The sequence below is a fragment of the Nomascus leucogenys genome, chromosome X, assembly GCF_006542625.1.
Source record: "Nomascus leucogenys isolate Asia chromosome X, Asia_NLE_v1, whole genome shotgun sequence".
NCBI lineage: Eukaryota > Metazoa > Chordata > Mammalia > Primates > Hylobatidae > Nomascus > Nomascus leucogenys.
In genome coordinates, this window is record NC_044406.1 from 19,971,706 (window position 1) to 19,997,793 (window position 26,088).

The window sequence follows — 26,088 nt, forward strand, 5'->3', positions numbered from 1 at the left end:
TGGCATTGACCTTATCATTCTTAGATGATTATTATCTTAAAGTGCAATTTTTAGGCTGTATTATTATCTCAATGTTGGGCTCACTAGGCATTAAAATATTTGATAGTTACGTGCCAAACAATGTTCAAAGCACAGTGGTTTAGCAAGCAGGAACTGAAGCAAAACTGCGTGATTGTAACTTGGCTCTGCCATTTAAAAGTTGAGTGACCTTGAGCAAGTTTTTAACATCTTTGTGCCTCCATTCCTACATCTGTACAATAGAGATAATAGCAGTATTTCCTTCTTAGGGAGGTTGTGGGGGTTAAATTTGTTAATACATGTACATGACTTAGAAGAATACTTAGAATATAAGTAAGCTCTCAATAAATGTCAGTTATTGTTTCATTTAGTCCTCCTCACAATACAGTGAGATCGGTATTATTTTTGTCCCAATTGTATACATAAGGAACTGAGGCACACAAAAAATTTGAACAACTTTCCCCAGATCGTGGAGCTAGTAAGTGGTGAAGTTACTATTCAGTCTGAGGTTTTTAATCACTATACTCTGACTCTATAGATGACCTCGGAATCTAATTCTAAGGTCATGAATTATAGACATTTAATTTCAGTGACTTTCTTTTATGTCTTTCTATTGATAATTTTCCTTTGACATTCATGGTAGACAGGATTCTAAGATGACCCCCAGGACCCCTGTCCCCTAGTATATAACTGCCCTCTTCTTCAGTGTGGTTGAGACCAGGGAATACGATGAATTTCACTCTCATGATTAGGTTTTGATCTATGGCAAAGGTGAAGGAATTTCAAGGATGTATTTAAGGTCTCTTGTCAGTTGACTTGAATATAATTAAAAGGGAGATTATCTTGGTGGGCCTGACCTTATCATGTGAGCCCTTTAAAACAAGATTCAAAGGAGTCATATATTCTCTTGCTGGCCTTGAAGAAATCAGCTGCCATGTTGTGAGAGGGCCTGTGGAGGGAGTCACGCAGTGAGGACCTGAGGACAGCCTCTGGGAGTTGAGAACAATCTCCAGATGACAGCCAACACGAAAGTAGGGACCTCAGTCATACAGCCACAAGGAAGAGAATTCTGCTGACAACCTGAATGAACTTGAAAGCAGATTCTTCCCTACTTGCACCTCGCTGTAGGAATACAGCGAAGTTGACAGCTTGGTTTCTGCCTTGTGAGACCGGGGACTGGTTCCAGTGCCTGGACTCCTGAGCCGTGGAAACTGAGAGAGTGTGTGTTTCTTTAAGCCTCCGACCTTGTAGTAATTTGTTACACAGCTATAGATACCTAATACAGTATCGTTAATTTAAATTTCAACTCAAGAAGAACGAAAACAAAAAATGTATTTTTTAAAGCCAAAAAGAGACTAGTAGCCAGCAGAGAATAAATATGAAGACAATTTTTTTGAGAATTTAAATATAAGGTACTATATTGCCTCCTAACTTATTTGATTCATGTCTTATTTATTATAAATACTTTTTTGATTAGAGGCAACAACATGTCATTGTGAAAAGAGCATTTGACCAAGCATCAGCACTTCTGGGTTTTAGTCTTGACTTTTTCATTAACTTTGTTGTTTGACTTGTGCATGTCACTTAACCTCTCATGGATCCCCAAGTGTCGTTCAGGAAGATTAAACAAAATGATTTCAAATCATCTGTCTCAAAATTCTATGAATATAAGGATTTAAGTAATTAGAAGCTTGTAGTAACAGGACTAACACTGTTAATAAGCTTTAGGACCTTTAAGTTTTAATGTGGGAAAATGTAAGAAATTAGGAGGAAATGATGCTTTTAAGATCATGAATTTTGACTTACTAATTTTAACGCATAGTAGGCTCTTAGGGGTCATTACTTCTTTTCTGTTATCAGGAACACAAGGACAGCATGCTCAATGTCAGTGATGGTAAGCACAAAACCAAATACATTAGCAGAAACACTGTCCCAGGCTATGAAATCCTTGAGTGTAGTAGTTGGCGTTTGAATCATGTAACAGACACTTAGTGATTGTTGAAGGCATGAATGGCTTAATGAAGGTGATTTTTGTTGTGTTTTTCCCCACCATGAGAGTTTGACATATAAAGGGATTGTAGGAGTTTTCCAGGCCTTATTGGGATGAAGTTCACATGACCTTTATTTACTTGCAACTATTTGCTTTCTGAAGCTATTTGAAAATCTTAATCTTTGTGGTATATAAATATAATTTTAATATTGGGTTAAAATTGGAATTTTATTCTATTACATTAGTTTTTCAAGTTTAAAAAGTTGTTTCTCCTTCAATTCTCTGTACTTGTATGAACAAGAAATTCTTCATGTGTTGCACGTTTGTTTATTATGGCACTACTCACAATAGCAAAGACTTGGAACCAACCCAAATGTCCAACAGATTTGTTGACAGATTTCTGTTAAGATAGAAATTTTGCACTCTTATGATGGTTCCCTAACAAGACACAACTGGATTGAGAAAATGTGGCATATATACACCATGGAATAGTATGCAGCCATAAAAAATGATGAGTTCACGTCCTTTGTAGGGACATGGATGAAGCTGGAAACCATCATTCTCAGCAAACTATCGCAAGGACAAAAAACCAAACACTGCATGTTCTCACTCATAGATGGGAATTGAACAGTCACTCATAGGTGGGAATTGAACAATGAGAACACATGGACACAGGAAGGGGAACATCACACACTGGGGCCTGTTGTGGGGTTGGGGGAGGGGGGAGGGATAGCATTAGGAGATATACCTAATGTAAATGACAAGTTAATGGGTGCAGCACACGAACATGGCACATGTATACATATGTAACAAACCTGCACGTTGTGCACATGTACCCTAGAACTTAAAGTATAATAAAATATATATATGTGTGCATATATATATGTGTGTGTGTGTGTGTGTATATATATATATATATATATATATGAAATTCTTCCTGTGTTGGAGAATGTGTATATAGAATAATAATTTTAAATACTAACTTAAATTCTGTTTCTGAATGTTACTCTTTCAAAGTTACCTATGATTGTTCAACAGTTGTGTCTTGTTAGGGAACCATCATAAGAGTGCAAAATTTCTAGCTCAACAGAAATCTGTCAAGTACTAAGATACTAAACATACTATATTTAGTGAGGCATATACTTACAGTTCTCACAACTTAATATCAGAGTAAATGTATGATATTTTATAAAAAACAAAGCCTCCCTTGTTGCCCCAGTACAATGCACATGTCATCCTACATTGGCACAGAGTTGCAGAACTTATGATACTGAATTATACTAATATTCAAATAAAACAATAAAATAAAAACATACTGGCTGGGCGCAGTGGCCCATGCCTGTAATCCCAGCACTTTGGGAGGCCGAGGCAGGCAAATCACGAGGTCAGGAGTTCGAGACCAGCCTGGCCAACATGGTGAAACCCCATCTCTACTAAAAATACAAAAAATTAGCTGGGCGTAGTGGTGCACACCTGTAGTCCCAGCTACTTGGGAGGCTAAGGCAGAAGAATCGCTTGCACCCAGGAGGCAGAGGTTGCAGTGAGCTGAGATTGCATCACTGCCCTCCAGCCCTGGTGACAGAGTGAGACTCTGTCTCAAAAAAAAAAAAAAAAACCCATACTTTATTCTTTAGACATTTTAATTGAAATATTATTTTTATCAATAAATATTTAAACATGTACACAACTGTTTATCAAAATAAACTTTCATTACTATTTTCCATGCTATTGATAAGAAGCCTGAATTGTTTAAACTGTATTTAAATTGTAACTTTCACATCATTGTTGCCATCTTAAGATGTATATCTATCTGTTGCTTCCTCAATTTATCTTGATTTTGTATTTTATACTCTTATTCCTTGTATATACATATATACCCAAAAAGTATAAATTTCTTTTTGTAAAGCTTTTTTTTAACCTTATTAGCCTTGAGTTCTTTCCTGCATCAAATGAATTTTCTGACTTTTTAAACTAAAGATATTTTTATTCATTTGTTCCAGTATACTTGGAAGAATAATCCAGAAAGTCAGTTAAACATTTATTTCCATTTCATGTTCTCTGTAGCTTTTATAAGGCATATCATTTACTAGTATTTAATTTTAGGTACAAATTTTTCTTCTATTTTTAGAAATAAAGATAAATATAATTTAAAATACTTTGGGGGCTGGGTGCAGTGGCTCACGCCTGCAATCCCAGCACTTTGGGAGGCCGAAGTAGGTGGATCACCTGAGGTCAGGAGTTAAAGACCAGCCTGACCAATATGATGAAACCCCGTCTCTACTAAAAATACAAAAAGTAGCCGGGCTTGTTGGCGTGCGCCTGTTGTCCCAACTACTCAGGAGGCTGAGACAGGAGAATTGCCTGAACCCGGGAGGCGGAGGTTGCAGTGAGCCGCCACTGCACTCCAGCCTGGGCGACAGAGCAAGACTCCATCTCAAAAATAAAATAAAGTAAAAATAAAATAAAAAAATTTGGTATGAATATTGCAAAAATAGCAAATAATAACAGTGGTTACTAGTCATCTTCTAGCTAGTATAGAGTTGTCCATTTGCTGGTAAAATTGCTCTAAGTTTTCCCAGACAGCCATGTCTTTCACAGTCTCAGTTCTAATATTCCTTATCTAAACTACATTCTAAATTGCAAGAACACTTGCAAGCCTGCCTTATATTATACTATGTAGTTTAAACATGTTATATAACATCCATCTAATGTAGACATTGATTTTAAACAGTACAAAATGATCAAAAAAAGTCCAGAGCTAAGCATAGAAACAGAATTAGCACAATAATGATTAGGAATTCAAGTCCTTCTGCCATGCTAATGACCTTGGTCTATTTAGCCTCCTTCTGACATCTGTTAAACTGGCTGTAATACCTACTTTAGGAAGTTGTTATTAGGATAAACGAGATAATAAATATGAAGTATTTAGCATTGTGCCAGACACATGGTAGGTGATCTTCAAATTATATCTAATAATAATGTTGTTGAATTATAATAAAAATGTATTTTTCTTGCTATTTTATAATTTTCTTTTTCTAGAATATGCTTAGGTAGTAATAGATAATATTGTATTTTAAAATATAAATTATAATAATATAATATCTCACATGATTTCACTTAATGAATAGCATTGACCAAATTCAGGTTTTATAAGATACGTTAAATAACTTCCCTGGAACTTTCCTATAGTACTGCTAATGTGGTTTCCTGCAGTAACTTGATGTATGATGCAGTAATGAGTATAGAATTAGCATGTAAAGCAAGACCATTTTATACCCCTTCTAATTGCCTTATTTAGTTAAGTGCCAAATGCTACAATATAAAGTTTCTAGTATATTATCTCTAAAATAGGAAGCAAGGTTCTAATGGGGTTTCTTTTCTAATTATATTTTTTAAGATCTTAAATCTGTTAACACCTGATAGCTTTGCTGGTAAAGTCAGTGTGTTTACTCACCTTTTGTATTCCTAGCAGCACCTAGCTCATAGCAAGCATTTGGCAAACAAAATTACTCAAAAGGAATCTGAGAAGACGTTTTTGCAACTTAATATGATGAATTTAATTGGTATTTTCTTTTCCCTAAAATGTCTACAGTCTGGTATTTCTGCCTTTCCTTTTCCCACCCCAGTTCTATAAAACTACCAGTGCCTGAATAGGAGAGCTACTGTTGCTCATTACAAGAGTGTTATATGAGGCCTTGAATGTTGTAAGAAATATACATATGTATATATAGACAGAGAGCCATTTATATACATCCATTACTTTCCTATTTATATATTGGACTCTTTTGAAATATGCTTCAATTTGTAGAAACCACAAGGGTTCTTTTTAACATACTGACTTCCTACCCTTCAGATTAGCATGCTATCCAAGTATCCTGTATAGAAACCCTTCAGCATTCACAATGTTATCTCCCCTACTTGAGATAAAGAGAAAATAAGAATGAAAATATAACCACATAGGGAAGGGAAGGAATAGCTAAAAGATTTAATTCTGCCATTATTTTTCTTCCTGTCAAACATACAATTTGAACCGCAGCCAGTTTTTATATGTTAAGTACTGCCATTCTGTCCTTTCTCCATGGCTGCTGATGTATATTTTTAAGACAAATTTTTAAAAATACAGAGAATGGGATTCCAGGATGGGCCACATAATTTGTGAGACCTAGTACAAAATGAAAATGTGAAGCCCCTTGTTCAAAAACAATTAAGAATTACAGGATAGCAACAGCAGAGCATAAAACCAAGTGTAGGCCCATGTGCAACTGCGCAAGTCACCCTCCCACAAAACTGGCCCTGAAGGGTTTCCTATTTCAGGGGAATGATCTTCCTCTTGGCACTTTGCCTAGCAGCTTTTCAGAGTAAATACCTTCATTGTATCTAAGAGCATTGAGACCTGAACATCAGAGAGAGTAAAGAGATGTGAACTCTCCATCATGGCCATGCAGCTAGACTAACCAGTGTAATTACTGATCATTGTAAGATGGTCAGCAAGGTAATTCAATTAAGAATAATGAGATAATTCATACCATGAATAGGATTTCAGCATTTTGAGGGTTGAGAAAGCAACAGAGGAGGAAAAAGCATTTATTGGGTGTCTTTTTTGGATAGGAGCCATATTGGACTCTTTTTAACGCATTATCATGTCTTAGCATGTCAGCCATATAAAGTAATCTTTATTAGCTCATTTCATTTTCTATCTGAGGAAAGTGAATCTCAAGGATATAAAATAACTTGTTTATCATCACACAGCAATCATTGGCAGTGTGGTGATTGCCCACATCTGTCTTCAGATCAATCCCATGTTCTTTCCATGGGTATTGGTACCATGAGGCTGTCTATCTTTAGGGGCTGATAGACACAATAAAAGTACAGACTTGAGAAGCAGATGCAAAAAGCACTAGCACAATTAGGGAAATTTAGCATGACAGCTTCTTTAGTGTAAGGAATCCGAGCCCAGCAAAAAGTGAGGCCATGGACCAAGAACAGAACATAGTAAATAAAAAGAGAGTTCTTATTATCTTGACCAGACAGGAGAAACTGTTGTGAAGGGAAAATAAATCTTGGGATCCCCAAATCACTAAGCCAAGGGAAAGGTCAAGCTGGGAACAATGTCAGTCAAACCTGCCTCCGATTTTATTTCTAAATAAGATAGCTGCAAAGATAAGAAACTACATACCTCCCTCACAATTTGCCCACAAGGGAATACCTTGTGGACAAAGGACAGACAGAATTCAGTCATTCCTCTGAGGCTTACCTGAGACAAATGCATATCTGATTGCTTCCTCTGCCCTCTTTGTTTATATAAAAATGCAGATTCACTGAGCCAGACTAAATTTTGTATTCAGTGGAAGGCTGATCAAAGACTCAAAAGAATGCAACCTTTTGTCTCTTATCTACTTCTAACCTGGAAGCCCCCACTTCCAGTTGTCCTGCCTTACAGGACTGAAGCAATGTACATCTTACACATATTGATTGATGTCTCATGTATCTCTAAAATGTGTAAAAGCAAGCTGTACTCCAGTCACCAGGGGTACATGTCATCAGGACCTACTGAGGCTGTCACGGGCATGTCCTTAACCTTGGCAAAATAAACTTCCTAAATTGACTGAGATTTGTCTCAGATATTTTGGGTTAACACTGTCTACCTCACAGTAGACTAATAACAGTGGCTACAGAACAAATGTAACATGTTGGAGATGGATAGATGATAATACCTTTATTGCAAAATAATAGTCCCTCCTATAGTTAAAGCAAAAAAAAAGTTTCAAATGATGAAAACCGGGCTTCAGTAAATACAATGAGAGTCTGTGAAGCATCTGAGGGCCAGCATATTTTAGGGCAGTATATTTCAAGCTTCTTCACTCATATTCTACTTTCTTCATGATTTTGCCATGTGTAAGCCTTAAAATACCATGATAGCTGTAACACATATTCTACATTTATTATTTCATACAGTTAGCATGAATGGATTTATCCTGACAAAAGCGCTAGCTTTCTGTCCTTAGTAAAGCCACTCTACTAATTGTTTAAGCTCATTTGCTCTTCAGTTCATTCCACTAATATTTATTGAATGCTTTGTATTTTGTAGGATTTGTCTACCTGATGTAGGTGGTAGGTGGGGGTGGAGGGAAAAAGATAAGAAGACAGAGATGAGTAGGGCATGGTACCTGCCTCAGAGGGATTCAGAATAAAACAGTTTCGCAGTTTCAGATTGTTCATAGAATGCTGAGAAAGGATTGAGACTTTGCCTGGAGGAGGTGGGAAACTATACAAAGTTGGGCAGGAAAGTCTAGATAAATAAGTAGGAAGAGTTTGTTAAGCATATTTGGAAGATTCATCTTTCCTGGATCTTGGCCAGATTTTTTTTTAACTTCTGACCATGAATTAAAAGACTTCGAGATTTTTATAGTGTTCAGTTCAATCTTATGGTTGTAATCAAGAGGTTCTCAGGTTAAGTTTGTTTAACCATCATTTTTTGTAGGTGTGGTAAATCAAATAATAGAAACAGTATAACCATAACTAATGAATATTTTGGCATATAATTCTTACACTCATAATTTAGAATATAGGTGTGTTGTGTGTAAATGTGTTTCCATTTCACCTGAATTTCTTTGTACAGATTTTACAGAATAAAATGCCAGTTACTTTCTTCTACTGTTTCTTTTATTTTTCCGTATAAAAACGTTATTACAAAAGGTGATTTATATGTTACTTACAACATGTATTTACCACAACTATTTTTCTTTTTGTGCTTCCAGTGTAAAACTCTTTCTGGAGTCTGTGACCACATCATATCCCTGTCATCAGATCCTCTGGTTTCACAGTCTGCTCACCTGGAAGTGATTCAACTGGCAAACATCAAACCAAGCGAAGGGCTGGTAAGAGATACCATGTTTATCAAAACCACCATCCATCAGTAGAGAGCTAATGATGTGGACAAAGCAGCCTCTGAATGTGGGAATCTATGAATTTCAACAGACACTGAACATTTTGGTATTTTTTTCCTGGAGGAGTTACGGTAGTGGAAGTTTGTGATACAGGATAAGAAGTTTTATGAAGATAAATGAAAATGAAGGAGAATTGAAAATGGTGACTTCTGAATTAATTTAATTTGGTACTCATTTAGCTTCAATTACATTCTTTCACCTCCCTCCCCACCAAAGTTCCTTAGGTTTAAAGGAAGTTTAAGAGTTTTATAATAAACACCACAATGTTACCAGCTCATGAAAGTAGGTGTTTTGTTTGTTTGTTTTGTTTGTTTTACTTTGGTTTGTTCTGGTTTTAATAGTTATTCCTTCCCCTAGGGTGGGTTAGCTAAACAAAACTGATATTCTTTATAACTCACATTCATTCTTAGAAGGGTAAGTAAGCACGTGGATATGTGGATATTGCCAACACTAGATGTCTATGAGTTGTATTTTTTTATTATGTAATAATAGATATAATCATGTTTGATATTTTGTTCACCTGATTAAAAAGTGTATTGGTTCTAGATTTAACCCAAGAGAGAGATTTTTTTTTTTTTTTTGAGACAGAGTCTCGCTGTCGCCCAGGCTGGAGTGCAGTGGCGCGATCTCGGCTCACTGCAGGCTCCGCCCCTGAGATTTTTTAAAATATAAGTCTATAGGAAGAAAGCATATAAAAATTGATATTGAGACAAAAAACAAGAAACTGGCTAGAGAATATCTTAACTACTACACAACTATTACATGTTAGTTTGGTGCTATAGTGTTTCCACTTTCTCCCTGTATATGAATTTACCAATTAATGATATTTTGGAAAATAGAAATCTTGACAACTAGCGTTAATAATCGAATTCAGATAATATATTCTTTAAGATCTCTAAGCAAGTTTAACTTTTTCTGTGGCTTTTCTTTTTCATACATCTATATAAATGTTCAGAAGGCAAAGCCTTTATTGACTACCACTGATTTTTCAGTTTGAGGCCATCTATCCTAGAGAGTAAGTTTTCTCCGGATATGTGGCAAATTAATTCTGGTTATCTATAGTTCCTAGTGCTGTTGTGGCTTTTATGGGTGTTTTCCTGGGAAGGAATATGATGAAAATCAGCATATCAGACATAGCATGCCATCATTGTAATCTGTAAGTGCTTTATCTAATGTTGATTACATTTAGAACTTCTTTTAAGTAATTATAATCTAAAATTTTTTTATTCCTTTTAGTTACATCTACAAAGTCCAGTTTTATTTTTAAAACACTTCAATCTATAGCAATAAGGATTGGCCTTTCTATATGTCCCCTTTTAGTAGTTATAAGGGAAAGGAAGTCCCCTAAGGATGATTTTTAGAGTGAAAAATTATGAACTAATACAACATTGTATTAAACTAGAAGTCAGAACACCCAGATACAAATAACAAATAACTTACATAAAATATAACTATGAGAGTGATCTTGAAGAGATGAGAGAGTAAATTTAACCACCTTGGCCTCGATCTAGTCATGTAGGTGAGGGAGAGGAGGAGATCATCTTTAAAGTTTCTTCTGGCTCTTAGTCTGTGGTTCTAAAAAGAAAAAAGCCTGACTTTTTCTCTAATTTCCACTGAAATCATTGGGAGAAATAACCTTGTAAAGTAAGTCAAAACAATGCTAATTAATGGGCTTTATGAAATCTTGATTTTTTAAGGAAGGTATAGCCCTGGACAGGTCCTTTATTGTTTTCATTTGAAAGAGGTAGATCTGGGAACTTAAAATGCTAAGAACCAGGTTCAGTTAAACAGTTTAGGAGAGAGCTAGAAGAGAAAAGAAATGAATGCCCACCATTTGCCAGGTATTTTTCTCACACCTCTATAGAGTAGATATTAATTTTCTCATTTTGCAAATGAGAAAATAAAATTGCATATATTCACCAGTTTGCTCTGTATCACATATAGATAATAAATAACAGAGGCAGGGTTTAAGTCCAGGTAAATCTAGATGAAATACATCTGAACAAAGCTTTTTTTATTATTCCACATTCAAATTTTGAATTGCTAAACAGAGGTATGAGAAGCTTAGGAGGATGACTTTAAAACTGAAATTACTTAGAGAAATTTGTTTTTAAAGGACAATGGGCAGCACTTCACTGGGAATTGAAAGGAAGGAAAAGAAAAACCTAAAATGTTGAATATTAATAAAAAGAGTTAAGTATAAAACTATTTTTTGTGATTCATATCAAAGGGGAAGTACTAAACAGTGAATTTACATGGCTTATTCAAGGTATCATTTTAAAATTCAGTCACGTTTAAATAAGTTTAGTCAGTCACATTTGAAATAAACCAATTTTAGGATTTTGATTTAGGATTTTGGTAATTAGCCATAGTAAATGTCTAAATGATAAATGAAGGAAAGAAATAGAAAGCGGTGGGAGAATACCAAGATTTAATGAAATTTAATTAGCTTAGAAATATCCACAGAAGGTGTTCTTCCAATTTTAGGACAGAACATGTCTCATAGGCAAAAGATAACTGATTTGTTCTCCTGCTGATAAACTGGATACATCGTTTATCAGCTTTCTAATTAGTCAAATCTCCTAGAATTTCTTAGGTTTAACAGTCCTAAAGCATTGTAAGGACTGGTGAGAAACAACCTTAATTATGATTGAACCATATGAAACTTTCTTCTAAAGTGCCTTTAAACAACAATAATTAGCAGAAAATTAAAGGAAGGAAAATGAGAGCTATTGAAACAACAAAACTGGATCAGAGCCAAGGCATGAGCCGAATAGAGAGGAAGGGACTGGGGTCATCCCTGGGGGAAACCTCTTGGCCTCAGGGAATTCTTTTTCTATTTAGGTACTTGGACCATCTCCAAATATGCCTTATTCCACCAACTTGACTGAGAGGTTGCTTTGGCTCCTGTTGGTTAACCAACATTTGGAGACAGAGCAAAGGAAATGTCATTTTGGCAACCTGAGCAGGAGAGAGGGAGCTGTGCAAGTCAGCTCTAGAATTAATTAATGAATTTTTAAAAAGAGAAAAGGAGGAATGAAGGTTTTGATGAAATGGAAAGCCATATTTGTCACGGTTCCAGAAAAAGAGTCATTTGAATTACATGTCCTCCTGCTGTTTGGCCCTTTCTCAGAGGTGAACAATGAATCAGATGTATTTCTCTAGACCCCTTCTTATTCAAAAGATGATTAGTTTGAAACTCATCCAAGCAACTTATTTCTTCTCTTTCTTTCGGTGCCTGACTTTTGGCCATTTTTCTCATTACTACTATGAGAGGGAGATTAAAAAAGACAAAGAAGTCAGTTTTGATTATTAAAAGCAGTTACAACATGGTTTATTGAGTTTAGAAATGAAAATGTTACATAAAACAAAATATCTTTATTCTTGTGGCATTTAAAAATTTGTTTTATTTCTACCCTATTGCTTTATGTCTATATGTAGATACATCTCTAAGCATTTAAAATTTTTATTCATCTGAAAAAATTAGCTTTAATATAAATTGTACAATGTTTTCATGATGAGATCCTCTTCCTATTACTACCAGATACTGTCTTTGGCTTACAATTGTCAGTTAAGTTCCTGGTATTTGTAATAATTATACACAGATAAATTTAGAGTCATAGCTATGCTGTTTCCATGATTTTTTATTATCCCAATAACTACAGTGTCTTTTCTAAACATTTTTCTTTAAATATTAGGCTTTCTTTATGACCTCATCATTTATAGAATCATTTAGAACTCTTGTCAAACACCTTTAATTCGTAGCAGTATTGAAAGATACATGGAGAAAAATAGAATCAACTTCTGCTTACAGTTGTCAAGATGTTGACAGCTGTTGTGAAACCTTGGTTCTTCTTAGTTTAAAAGAACTTAAACAAGAGATACACAGCAAAGGAGATGTAGCATAGAGCAATTTATTGCAAAGGAAAAAGAATATTGTGAAAGTTAGGTGCAGAATAGCCAGTACACCCTGAGAGAGGATTCAGGGCAGGCTGCTTCTGAGGATGAGACCTCCAAGACTGGCACTAGGGAGACTCCCTTTATTGGAGTCTTACGTGATTATTTATAAGGAGGTGGGAAGAGCTGTTACTAGTAAGCATGTTCTGGGTGGTCCTCTGGGTGTGCACGTGCACAGTAGCTGTACATGCCTGTTCATACGTTGCATGTCTCTTTAGCATCTTAAATCTCCACCCAGGGGTGTGCTTTTTACTATTATAATGAGCAAAGGCTTAGTTTGAGGACAGGTAAAATCAAAATGCACATGCTCCCTCCGGGGGAAATTTCCTAGCTGTGCTTGAATGAGCTTGACTACAGTGTGAATGCTGAGGCTTATTGTGTTAACCATACATTCGCTACAGTTGCCAAATTCCAAGGACATGTTAATTCCTTGACTACCTATCCTGCCTCAAAGAGAGATGGGTAATTGAAATGAATTTGTAAAATGTCAATCCCAGTTATTCTTTTAGCTACATTTCATATACTACATGTTTGCTAAAGTGGTCTTAGTCTTTTAGAACAGATATTAAAAAGTGAATGTTTGACTTTAATATCTACAGTCGTCAAATATTCTGATAAGAAAAGTTAAGGTGTACAACTCTCCTAACTGTAAATAAAGCCATAAATCAGGAGCCCAGTTGTTGAGAGTATGGACTCTGGAGTCAGACTGCCTGGGCTTGAAAGCTGGCTTCACCACCTTGGGCAGATTCCCCAGCCTCTCTGTGCCTCGGTTTCCTTATATCTAAAACAGAGATAATGATAGTTTCCACCACATAGACTATTGTGAAATAAGTGCAATACATTTAAAATAATCCCTGGCACATTGTAACAAGTAGATATTAATGATGGTGATAGATAATGATGGATGATAATTGTTTTGTGTGTCCGAACAGTGTATTTTGTTTTGTTCACTTTTTCCACTTTATCCTCTCACAACCCTTATATGTCAAAAACTAAAAATTGGCCAGGCACGGTGGCTTACGTCTATAATCCTAGCAGTGTGAGAGGCCGAGGCAGGCAGATCACCTGAGGTCAGGAGTTCTAGACCAGCCTGGCCAACATGGTAAAACCCCGTCTTTACTAAAAATACAAAAATTAGCTGGGCGTGGTGGCGAGCGCCTGTAATCCCAGCAACTCGGGAGGCTGAGGCAGGACAGTCACTTGAACCCAGGAGGCAGAGGTTGCAGTGAGCCGAGATTCTACCACTGCACTCCAGCCTGGGGGACAAGAGTGAAGCTCTGTCTCAAAACAAAACAAAACAAACAAACAAAAAACACCATGAAAAATTTACTCTCTAGCTCTTACAAATGTGCAGTCATGCTTCATTTAATGACGGGATTCCATTCTGAGAAATGCATCCTTAGGCAATTTCATCATTATGTGAACATCATAGAGTGTACTTGCACAAACCTAGATAGTACAGCCTACTACAAACCTAGGCTAGATGATAGAGCCTATTGCTCCTAGTCTACAAACCTGTATAGCATGTTACTGTACTGAATACTGTAGGCAATTGTGACACAGTGTTAAGTATCTGTGTATCTAAACATATCTAAACACGGAAAAGGTACAATAAAAATATCATTACATAATTATATGGGACCACCATCGTATATATGGTTCATTATTAACCAGAACGTCATTATGCATCACATGACTGTATTTTAAGATCCTTTATTAATCTGATATAATATTGTTAATTCCTGAATGAAAAATATTTGCGGAGATCTTGTCCTCTTCTAAGTTCTAAAATAATACTATTATATTTACTGATCAGTAAATAATGGAGTAAATGTTAGCTTCAAATTAAGTATGTTGTATACCTGTCACCAGTGTAAGGCTGAATATTACCATGTTGTCATAGCCAAAAACTACTGGCCAATCTATTAATTCAATTCTGATTGTACTTTTGTTAAGGTTATTTGTTTTATATAAAGTGATAAGCATTCATTTGGTTTCATATTAGCAATCCAGGCTCAGCCATTTTAGACATATGGTATTACTGATATGACTTTTTAGAATTAAAATCTACCCAGTGATTTCTCAATAGTTCCATACCATGAAATTTACTACTTATTTTTCTAATCTCTTATTTTCAGTGAAAACACATGTATTTTCAGGTATCTAAATATATAATTAACAAAGGTATAGGAAATTAACATTGTAGCAATTGCTTCATATAAGTACTAAATGTATGCTTTTTCTGAAATGGTATTGTTGGTTGTTATTAAATCTATATTTCAGATTTGAAGTTAATTAATATTAGTATTTTTATTTATGAAATCGGTATTTTGAAATGCAAACCACTTTTATAGGTAAAATTTGGGTAGTTTTTCCCCGAAAATGAATTTAAAGTAACAATCTTCCTTGGAGGGGACAAAAACTCATTAACTGAATCATCTAGTTTGTTCTGATTTACTTAAATTATTTAATATTAAAAATGTGAATCCTTTATTGTGATTTTTTTTCTATAAAGTTCCATCACTATCCATAATTTAAAGTTTCCATTTGTTCTTAAAGTTTGTACGATTTCAGGATTTCTGTATAATTTTTAAACTTTAATGAAGTTTTTTCTAAAAATGGTTCTATTTAAATGGAAAGTGGAATCTTGTCCTTTTTACTGGGGGAAGGGATTGCTACAGATACACACTACCTTTTAATTATCAATGTAGAGATGATTGGATATAATTAGTAAAACTTTATCAATAAGAAAGGTGGAAAATACAGGATACTACAAAATAGGAGGAAATTTATGTAAATTATATTTTATCACTCTTCTGGTTCCAGTTATAATTGAAGTGTCTCATTAGAAAACTACTTTCCATTATATAATATATCAAGTATAATAAGTTAATAACATACCAATATTTTAATTTCCCATTCTAACTTTTTTGCCACAGAATATGCAGTATGGGTTTTTGGGGAGAGTGAGAGAGTTTCTTTCTTAGGAATATTGAATTACCATGCTGCATTTTATAAGTCTCACAGGCAATTCACTTATCAAGTAGTTATTTAATTGAGTATAGCCTTCTTCAGATAAACTTTAGAAACCAGAATGTTCAGATAGTAATTTCTCACCAGTTTAAAGATAGCGTCTGTCTTCATGGATTTATTTCTGGGGCGTGTGGCAGTTTTAATTCGATAGAGTAATTTTTTATATAAATGAGGTTATAATGTACTTGAAAATTCACCAATTGCTTCACTTTCTTTTCTGATGCTGTCTTTTTCGTAGGGTATGTATATTAAATCTACATATGATGGCCTCCATGTAATTACTGGAACCACAGAAAATGTAAGTATTTTAACCTTTCAAATTTTTAACTGTGTTTTTCCCTTTTATTGCTAACAAGTTATATATCTCACATGATTGAGGTTAACATCTAAGGATAAGGACATGAACAGATAGTAGATACAATTTAAAAGAGATACTGAGTTAGTAGCATTCATTCTGTTCAAATTTCACTTTTTTTTGTTTAGAATAGCTATTTAATTAAAGTAAATCAGGTGTTTTCAGCCAGAGATTTGTCTTTGTATTTTCTGATTCATGACAAGTTATTGTGACATCTGAAAGAATTCATTTCCATCTGTCAAATGATTTGGTTATTTAAAGAAACTAAACTCATGTGAGAAATAAATAGCAGATAAGTCAGGTTTTCTGAATACTTCCAGTATAATTCAGCTTAATTCAGTGGAAGGGCAGCATGGTATAGCTGAGTGGTTTTCACAGTGACATTCCTGGACACCAGCATTAGCCTCCCTTGGGAACTTGCTATGGATGCAAACTGTTAGGCCCTACCCCAGACCTACTAAATCAGAAATTCTGGAGACCAGCCTATTTCTTAGTAAGAGATTCTATTTTAACAAGTGAATCTGAGGCATATTTGAGAACCACCATAAGCGGTGGGTCAGAAGTTCACAGGCCTATGTCTTACAACCAGTTCTGCATCTTAACGGCAGTGCAATTTTGGGCAAGTCATTTAACCTCTCATTGCTTCAGTTTCTTCGATTATAATTGGAAACAAATGATCTGCACTACATACCTCACTAGGTTGTAATGAAAATTAAATAAGCTAAGAAAGGCTATGCTGTAGAGAACTATCTGTGTTATAGAGAGAGAAGATCATGCTGGATATTATTAACATGATCAGTGTGACAGAGTTGAACGGCATAATACATCATTATTCTTGCATTTGGTTATTTCAGATTTCCATTCTATTATTATATAAACAGGTACTGAGCTTTGAATATATTATTTTTTTTATTTTAGAGATTCTGCCAATTGCATGCTTATGCAGTGCTCTTTTAAAGAAGACTGAGGTGGAATTAGTTCAATCTCAAATTATTATTGATCTGAACATTTTACCAGTATTTTCTTTTTAAAACTCAACATTCTTTTCATCTACTTCCCCTATTTAATCACTTACTGATATTTTTCCCTGCTTCTCTTGGTTTCTTGTGAAAGGTGAAACATATAATATATATTTGCAGTTGGACCAGCTTCACATTTGGTATTAAATATGAGAGTCATAGGGATCAAGAATATCAGTAACATGCATATTATGAAGATTTTAACAATTTTAAATGCAGTTAAGGTGCTACAAACTATATGCTTGTCATTGATTGTTCATTCTGATTTATTTATTCATTCATTTATTCATTTGTTCATTTAACAGACCTCTGCTTCATGTCTGCTATGTTTCAGGCATGGTGCTAGGTATTGGAAGAATTTTAAAATAAACTAGTTTGGTGCCATCAAGGCGTGGAGAGCATGTGGGGGTTCATCTTTATAAACAGTAGTGTAATTTGCATGGATGGACAAAGGGAAGAATAGTAAATACTGCCAAGTGAAAGCAGAGAAAGAATCACAGAAATGGTTATTTTGAACTGTATCTTGAAGAATCGGTAGGAATGGATCTCTATATTGTCTCGGATCTGCAAAAAAATGTTGAACACTGTCTTGCTCATATTACTCACTGATGTTTCATAAATAGATAAGTGATCAAAAGAAAGATTGAGTCTGGGAGTAGTTCAGATATGAACCGTATATTAATAGTTCATCTTTTGATTCTTTTTTTCTTAAAAATATTTAAGTATTTTTGGTAACCTCAGTCATTTATAATTAGGAGATCTGTCTTGAGTCTTAGTAAAGCTGCTCACTAGAGTGGGTAAGTTATTTTGCTTTGCTGTGCCCTAGTTTCTTAGTTTTCATATATATGAAATGAGGCATTTGGACAAAATTCTATCTCTAGGATCTCATTTAAAACTGAAAGTCTATAATTTATATGACTTCTTTACTTCCCTGTGCAAAATGTTTCAGTTTCTTTGAATTTTATGTACTATCATTTTCTTCTGCATAATGGCTGGAGCCATTTGCTTGATATTTTTTCCATACTTTCCTTCAGAAAGATCAGTCATGAACCAAATACCACAGGAACCAACTATAGTTACAAATATATTAATGATTTACAATCTTTTCAGAATTGTTTCATGGTACTTGTCTGACTTGGTAATATGTCCCCCTCCTAAAGGTGCTGTGAGATAAAAATATTATATTATTGTTATGACACTATTCTTAGAGATTTTTATTGTAGATTCATCTATCCCCTTAATAATGTACTTGTGTTATTACTTCAGTAACTAGAACTCCCTGGTATGTTGTCTTATCTTGAATTATAGCCTATGACAAATAATTTTATTATGAATTTTAAAACTGTGTTGAATGGAGGTTAACATTGTTTCAAGACTTCTGTGTTTTAAAAATAATTGGAAATGAATAAAAAAACTGGAAATCACTTCTAAAGTATGTTCTACTCCCGGGTCTCAAAAGTAGCATTGTACTTTGCAGATTACATTACCATATTCTTCTTCTTTAGCTTTCAGTAGATAATAACGAAGAGTATCACAGCATTTATGGTTGTGTGTGATAGATAAACACATACACATCTATCTAGACAAATACATTTTTATAAAAATAGATTTTCTATATGTTCAAAAGCATATTAAAATGCATATAATCAATAATAAGTAGCTAACAGAAGAAAAATATAATATTTTAAATTCATTACTCAGACCTGCAATATAAAATTTCTATCTTACATCTCATTTTAATTTCCTAAAAACTCCTTAAAACTTGTCAGTATTAGCTTACCAAGTTTTTTTGTTTGTTTGTTTTTGTTTTTAATCCCTTTTGGGAATAAAGGAAAAAAGTGTTAGATTATTACATTCTACAGAAATATTGGCATTTTAGTTCATTGAATGTGGATTTACTGTCCAGTGTATTACACTATATAGAACATGAGAAATAGCATCCTCTTATAACTAGACACTTAGAATGTTATGTAACATGATTTGAACTAATTGCTGTCCATCTTTTAATTTGCTTTGCTAGATTATTCAGAATTGGTGTTACTGATGAAATAAATTAGCAATTTAATTATCAAACTTCAAATCTTTGATGCTGATCATATTCATGTACTTGAAATGGATTTGTTGAAGTTAATGTGAATTATTTATATCAAATGGAAAGGATCAAAATACAAAAAGATATAATTTTTTGAAATGCATTTTTGAAGCACTTACCCACTAGAGCCTAGGAGAGTTGCTTGTATAAAGTTTACAAAGGTTTATACCAATTATCATTTTTTCGTAATGCTCTCAGAAATGTGTTCTTTTATAACAAATATCCATATATTATTTTGCATTTCTGTTGTCATTAGCTATGCATAGAATGCAAATTATTTTTTATTAATTTTTTCTTTCTATGTTTATTAATTTAACTGGCTCAGAAGGTAAAAACGGTGTATTAAATACTAATAACCGTGTTTATTAGTTTAATTCCTTGAAATTTTTAATTAATTTTTAAATCTAATTTATGGAGATGAACTTTTTGTAGTGTTTCCAGAGACAGGAAATGACTGATAAAATTTATATTCTTTATCGTTTCTTTTATATTATATTCAGTCACCTGCAGATCGGTGCAAGAAAATCCATGCTGGCGATGAAGTGATTCAAGTTAATCATCAGACTGTGGTATGTATAATTACCTTAAGAGTCAGTGGGAGGAACTAATTTTGATTTGCTACAGCTTTAAAAGAATGCCAATGAAATGAAATTCCTGTTCGTATACAAAATATTGAACAGCCTTTTGAAAAAATAACTGAATATTTATTCTTCTTAATTATTTGATGGAATGTAAAGCATTTTTTTAAAAGAACCTGAAGAACATTGGTAGTGGTTGAGGTTAGATATACATTTCTATATGGACAAGTACTAGATAATAGTATATATTCCATGAACTGGAATAACAATTTTGGAATAGAAATTAAAGTGACAGTATGTATAAATTCAACCTTTTCTTGATACAACTTTTTAAAAGTTTCACTTTATAAATTATTGAATTACCTAGTAGATGTTTTATAACAGCATATATCCATTTATCTAGCATTGATTTGTTCATTAAAGTATCTGGTGGTTTTGGGGGGAGTATTTTAAATGTAGATCTTTGAAAATTTTAAAATTTTTAATAGCCGAATTAGCTTTTTATTTCCTAAAAGAGGACAACAATTTTCGTTTTAAAAAATGTTCTTGCCCTATGAACCTCACAAATCCCTTTGTTATCTACCCTTAAAAATCTATAATAGGCACAGAATCCCACTGTCATTTCTTATAATAGTGGGATTCTGTGCCTATTGTAGATTTTTAAGGGTTATTTTTCTTAAACTTAGATTTAGAAAATGAACATTATATGCTTTTCATTTTGGACTATTTTATATGTCTCAGTTGATTCAGTTTTTTCCACTCTCTCTGCCAAAATAAAGTGTATTTGTTATCTTAAAAAGTTAAAATAATCTAAAATTATTAATATCATAACTCTCATTTGAAAAAAGGCAGAGTTTTTATTAGTATTCTACTCCTCACTCACTAACTCATCAGAGTAATTATTTCCTATTACACAATTTAACTAAATTTGCTTTTGCATGTCCTAGTGATGGAAGAAATTTTGTGAAAAACCTGATTTTCCTCAGTGATTCTAATCATAAGGCAAATGACATTTCAGTTTTGGTTTTGAATAATTTGAGAAGTTTGTGATATTTTGGAGAGGCTCCTAAACACTGATAATTAAAGCCATGATATCTCTTCAATAAGTTCATTATCTAAGTGAAGTAAAAGTTGGTAAACATTTTCAAAATTAAATGCGTGGGTGTACCTTTGACACTGAATAATAGAGTATTGGTAGTAGACAAAGCCTTTCCACACTATGACAGTTTTGATGGCTTTCTTTTCTGATTACTAGAAACTGTACAAAGTAGTTATTCTGAGTGAAGTTTCCTGTCCCATAGGATGAGGATTTGGGCAGTGGGATAATGCAGCTGCTTCAGTAGACGAGTAGCTTTTCCCTCTTCTAATGTTCATGCTGCTTCCATTTCTGCAATGTGACCTTAACAAACATGACATCTGTTGAATAGTTTCAGCATGCATTTCCAGATGGTCATTAAGAGGATAGAGATTAGTCTCTAGTAAAAATAAAATTATTTAAAGGATATTGTTTGTGGAACAAAGATACTGGTGTTTATGAAATGAATATGAAAGCCTTTGAAAGTCTACAAATAAACTAATAAAATCTATGTGGATTGGTGACATTTAAATACACCTAGAATGTGTAAATGCATCTTTACATCACAGGAATATTCTAAAATATTGAAAACTACACAGAATGATCTTTGGGAAAACTTGGTTCCAGCTCTTGCTCTGAAATTGACTTATGGCTTTAAGTGAGTCATGGTAACTGTGCATCTGTTTACCTTTTTCTAATGATAATAACCATAGCTAACACTTATTGTGTTCTTACAGTGTGCCAAGCATCATGTTAAGTATTTTACATATTTTATTTCATTTAGTCCATGCAATAATCCTGCAAATAAGGTATATGTAGAAATTGAGACTCAGAATAATTATTCAGCTCACCCAAAACTCAAAGCTCTTTGACTCTAAGACCCATGTTCTTACTTCAATTTCATTATACTCCCTCCCAAAACTCAAAAATTATATAACTATCCAACAAAAGAGGAAGAATCCTAACAAGCATGTGAGTAAATCTCAGGATTCAATGAAATATTAAGGGGGGCCAAGGGTAGGAGAAGAAGAAAGGGAGTGAGAATTTACATAGCTGGGATAGCGAGCCAGCTGAACTGAAATTAGAAATAGGGTTGAAACTTTACTGCCACATCCTCACTCTGCTTCTTTCACTCAGATAAGTAAGATATGTAAAACACCTGTCATAATGCTGGGCACACATTAGGAGCTCAATAACAACTTTCCAACCGCCTTTCTTCTCTTTTACCTGCTACAACAGTTGGACCAATTGGAATCCTCTTTCTTGGCATACTGTTGCTAGAGGCAACAAATTGATTTTGGAATACAATAGAGACAAGATAGTATGTTGAATTTCATGAAAGTAGACTTTTTTAATAATATGATCAGTTGCCAGGTTTTTTTTGTGTTCAAGTAGAGGCATATTTGGGCAAAACCAATGCCAATGCATTTCACTAAATGTAGCCTACTCTGCCCTCTTTTTCTTGCTGTTGCCTGTATTGTGGTCTGTACAGTGCATTTAATCTCTTATTAGATAATATACAGAGGTGGCGAAATGGAAATTCTCTTAAACAAGTATAAATTATTTATAGTCTGAAATTATCCCTTCTCTCCCTACATTCATTACCATAGGGTTTGGTTATGATATAATAGTTACATTAAAGTATGGCCTAATAAATTTGAAATACATAACTAATGTTAATTCTCTAATCCATTAATTGACTAGAATAGTGAGATTGCCAGTATTGTTCCATACCAATTTAGACTCATTAATGAAAAGAACAATGTTAAATCTTATAATTTTGAATGATACAAACCCAGTTAGTATTTTTCTGTAATTCTAAAATTTCCTATGACTGTAGGTAGTAATGTAAAATATAAAATCTGATATTTTTCTTTACTTAACATAAATACAAAACTTATTTTAAATATTTCCCTAAGAGTCTGAGAAAGTTGAATAAATCAGATGAATTCAAATACTATTTTTTTAAATTGGTAGTATGGTATATCTTCAAGATGTCTAATTAGATGTCTATGTTTCTACTTTGCTCCTTTTCTTATTTGAAATGAAACTGGAAGTTTTATGTCCTTTTTCATGTTGCTATATTCTTTATTATAAGTGGCTTTTAAGTTTTTCAAACCAACATACTTCTGTGGCTGAGAAACTGTGGCTGCCAGATAGGAAGAAGAAAAAATCATGAACATCCAAGCAAAGCAGACTGAGTCTTATTACATGTCTTCCCCACCATTGAAGATCCAACTCCTCAAAGGCTGCTGGAATCTCCCAAGATTTTTTCCACTTCATCTGCCACTACATCCCTCTCTCTGGGAGATACCTCGGCATAGTTTGATGCAGCAACTCTGCCCTCATGATGCACTTTTAACACATTTTTTTAGCTGATGAGACTACTTATAGTTATTAAAAATATTGGGGAATATTTATAATCTGTTCAATTTCATGTTAATACTGTTTTTGGTGTGCAAAGCGTTCTAAAGATTCTATCCATACTAAAAACAGTCTCAGGAATATCACTTGAAAAGAGTGGCATATATGATGGTTGAATCTATTAACATTTGAAAGTTTTTCCTTTTATTTTGTATAAATATTAAAACATATTCACTGTTATTTTGAAAGGTATTCTGGAACCTGACGACTACATTATGGCAAGAAATGGTTCAATAGATGAGGCTATAAAGGATACTGGAATGGAAAATAACCAGGTTGGGATAGTCAAGAAGACGATAGACTGCAGCAAATAGGATATTCTACATTGATTAGTGAGAGATGGAAGATAAGTACTATAAGCTAGTGGTTTTTGTTACCGCTAAAATGATAAACATTGTTGAGCAAGACTAGGGATGGCAGAGAGTGTGGGAGGAGGGAACAGATTGAAGGACTATCTCAAAACTTCATCTAACTTCATTTATGTCTCTCCCTTACTCTCACTGTTGTCTCTCATTTTGGACTCTGTCCTCACTCTCTTGTTCCTTCAACCCCAGAACAACAGGAGAATATTGTTCAAAGGAGAAGCCAACATAATCAGAATGGATAGAGAGTGTGGTATCCCCTTAATGTTCATCTCTCCTTTTCCCTCCCTCTCACTTTACCTCCTTCCCTGGACTTCAGCAGAAATGAATGAGTCATTGAGTGGAATCAATACCATGATGTTGTCTAACAGCAGATGTACTTTCTTTCTCTTTTTTAATTTGCTAAATTGTTGTCTTTATTTTTTTGGTTTTCTTCTTAATTCCATTTTCTTTTCTTTATCATTCTCATTTCTTCTCACTGGACTATTTCTCCTCCACTCTTCGTCTCATTAACTTTTCTTTATTCTTGCCTATTTTCTTCTGTTCTCCTTTCTCAGAGGAGAAAGTATTTATCATATAATTCCATATACCTAAGATATTGAAAACTGAGACCACAAGAGGCAGTGTTTCTGGTATACCCCACATCTTATTCCTGTAAACACACATGTTGCTGGACTACAGAGATTAATTATGTTAGCATGGTGTTTAACATATTGCTTAATAAATAATGGGTTCTTATAATAGCCTAAAATAACTATGTTAGGATTCTATGAAATCTGTATTCTAAAATAGAACAAGTGAATCATTCTCTTTTGGGAGGGGGAAAAATTATGAAGAGACATATACCAAAAATGAAGGAAACAATGCATCAATGATTTTAGTTACTCATAATAATATTTTATTTCAGATTCTACCTTATGTAGTAGATAGTTTATGAGAGCTTCATAGATTGCTTTTCTTTTATTTCACATTGAACATCATGGATTTGATGAGAATGTGTGGAAACTGGTTTTGAAGTGATACGTATTGATACAAACTGTATTTTTATTTTGTACAGAGAAATCAATTTATTACTTTATAATCCAATATAATATTTCATGTTTCTGTTATCAAACTAAAATTTATTATCTTAAGTCCTTATATAAAGAAGATAAATTGTATGATATCTCAATAATAGTTACTTCCTGTTAACCAATTTATTTTCTCTGCAGATCTCTGCATCCTGATTTATTTCTTTCTTATTTGTGCAGTTCTTAAAGCTTTACCAGGAAGAGTAGTTGCTTTTTAAAAATGGTTACTGTTTCATTTTTTATGATTAAACTTTATCTTTCAGTGTCAACATGTGGTTACTATGATCTAGTTATTTTACATGGAATTTTTAGTTTCCTTATAAGTTTATTTTATGTGTTTAAAATGTATCTATTCGCTGAAGTTCTTACCTACTCTGGCTTATTAACTTATTAAGTGTATGGCTCATTTGCAAATCAGTATCATCCTCAGTCCCCCCCACCCGTTTTTTTTTATCTCTTTCAAAAAAGCAAGAGTCTGCCAGTCACAATTGCCCAATCCACTTCCTTTTCATAGTAGGAGTAGGCAATCAGATAACATTTAACTGCCTGATAAAAAATTATCACATGAAAGGGAAACACTAAAGAACCACCATATAATAGGAAATTAAATAGATGATGGCATTAATCTTAAGTTCTTTTTAGTTTATTTAGCCCTAGGACTCAAGGATAGGTTTCATCCACTAAATTAATATTCTGATTGGCATGGTAGCTCAAATTGTAGGTAACATAGCCACTCATTACTTTTACATTTCCTCTCACACTGTCCCTTCTGCATCTTATTATCCTAATAGTAGACAATAAAGGATTTTTAAAAGTTGGAAAAATGGTATGTAGAATTCACTATGGTCTCATTTGGAGCTTATGTTGAGTTCCCCTTTTTGTCTGAGTTGCTGGAATTTTGGTAAAGTGATTTCTAAAGGTAACTTCCACGTGAAAATACAGCCATTACAGAAGATTTTTTTTTTACTAAAAATTCTATTAATAAAGATTTAGAATGATACTTTTAGCTATATAAAAACATATATATATGTGCTTTAGTTTTGTGTTTTGATAAATATATACATATATTGCAGTATTTGCTAAATTTTCAAATAAGCATATTTTTGTTACATGTCTGCTAGTAAATGACATTGTAAAAATCATTTATAGCAAAGTTGTACATTTTTAA

General features: G+C 33.7%; 1 protein-coding gene across 5 annotated transcripts in view; it reads left to right on the forward strand.

Annotated features, from left to right (window-relative positions):
* The window catches only part of CNKSR2 (connector enhancer of kinase suppressor of Ras 2), a 277,648-nt gene that overhangs the window by 102,358 nt on the left and 149,202 nt on the right, over nt 1-26,088 (forward strand). For all 5 annotated transcript variants that reach the window (XM_030807378.1, XM_030807379.1, XM_030807380.1 and 2 more), the window contains exons 6-8: nt 8,767-8,886; nt 16,184-16,243; nt 19,912-19,980. In XM_030807378.1, coding sequence (XP_030663238.1) covers nt 8,767-8,886; nt 16,184-16,243; nt 19,912-19,980 — 249 coding nt within the window. The remainder of the gene's footprint in view (nt 1-8,766; nt 8,887-16,183; nt 16,244-19,911; nt 19,981-26,088) is intronic.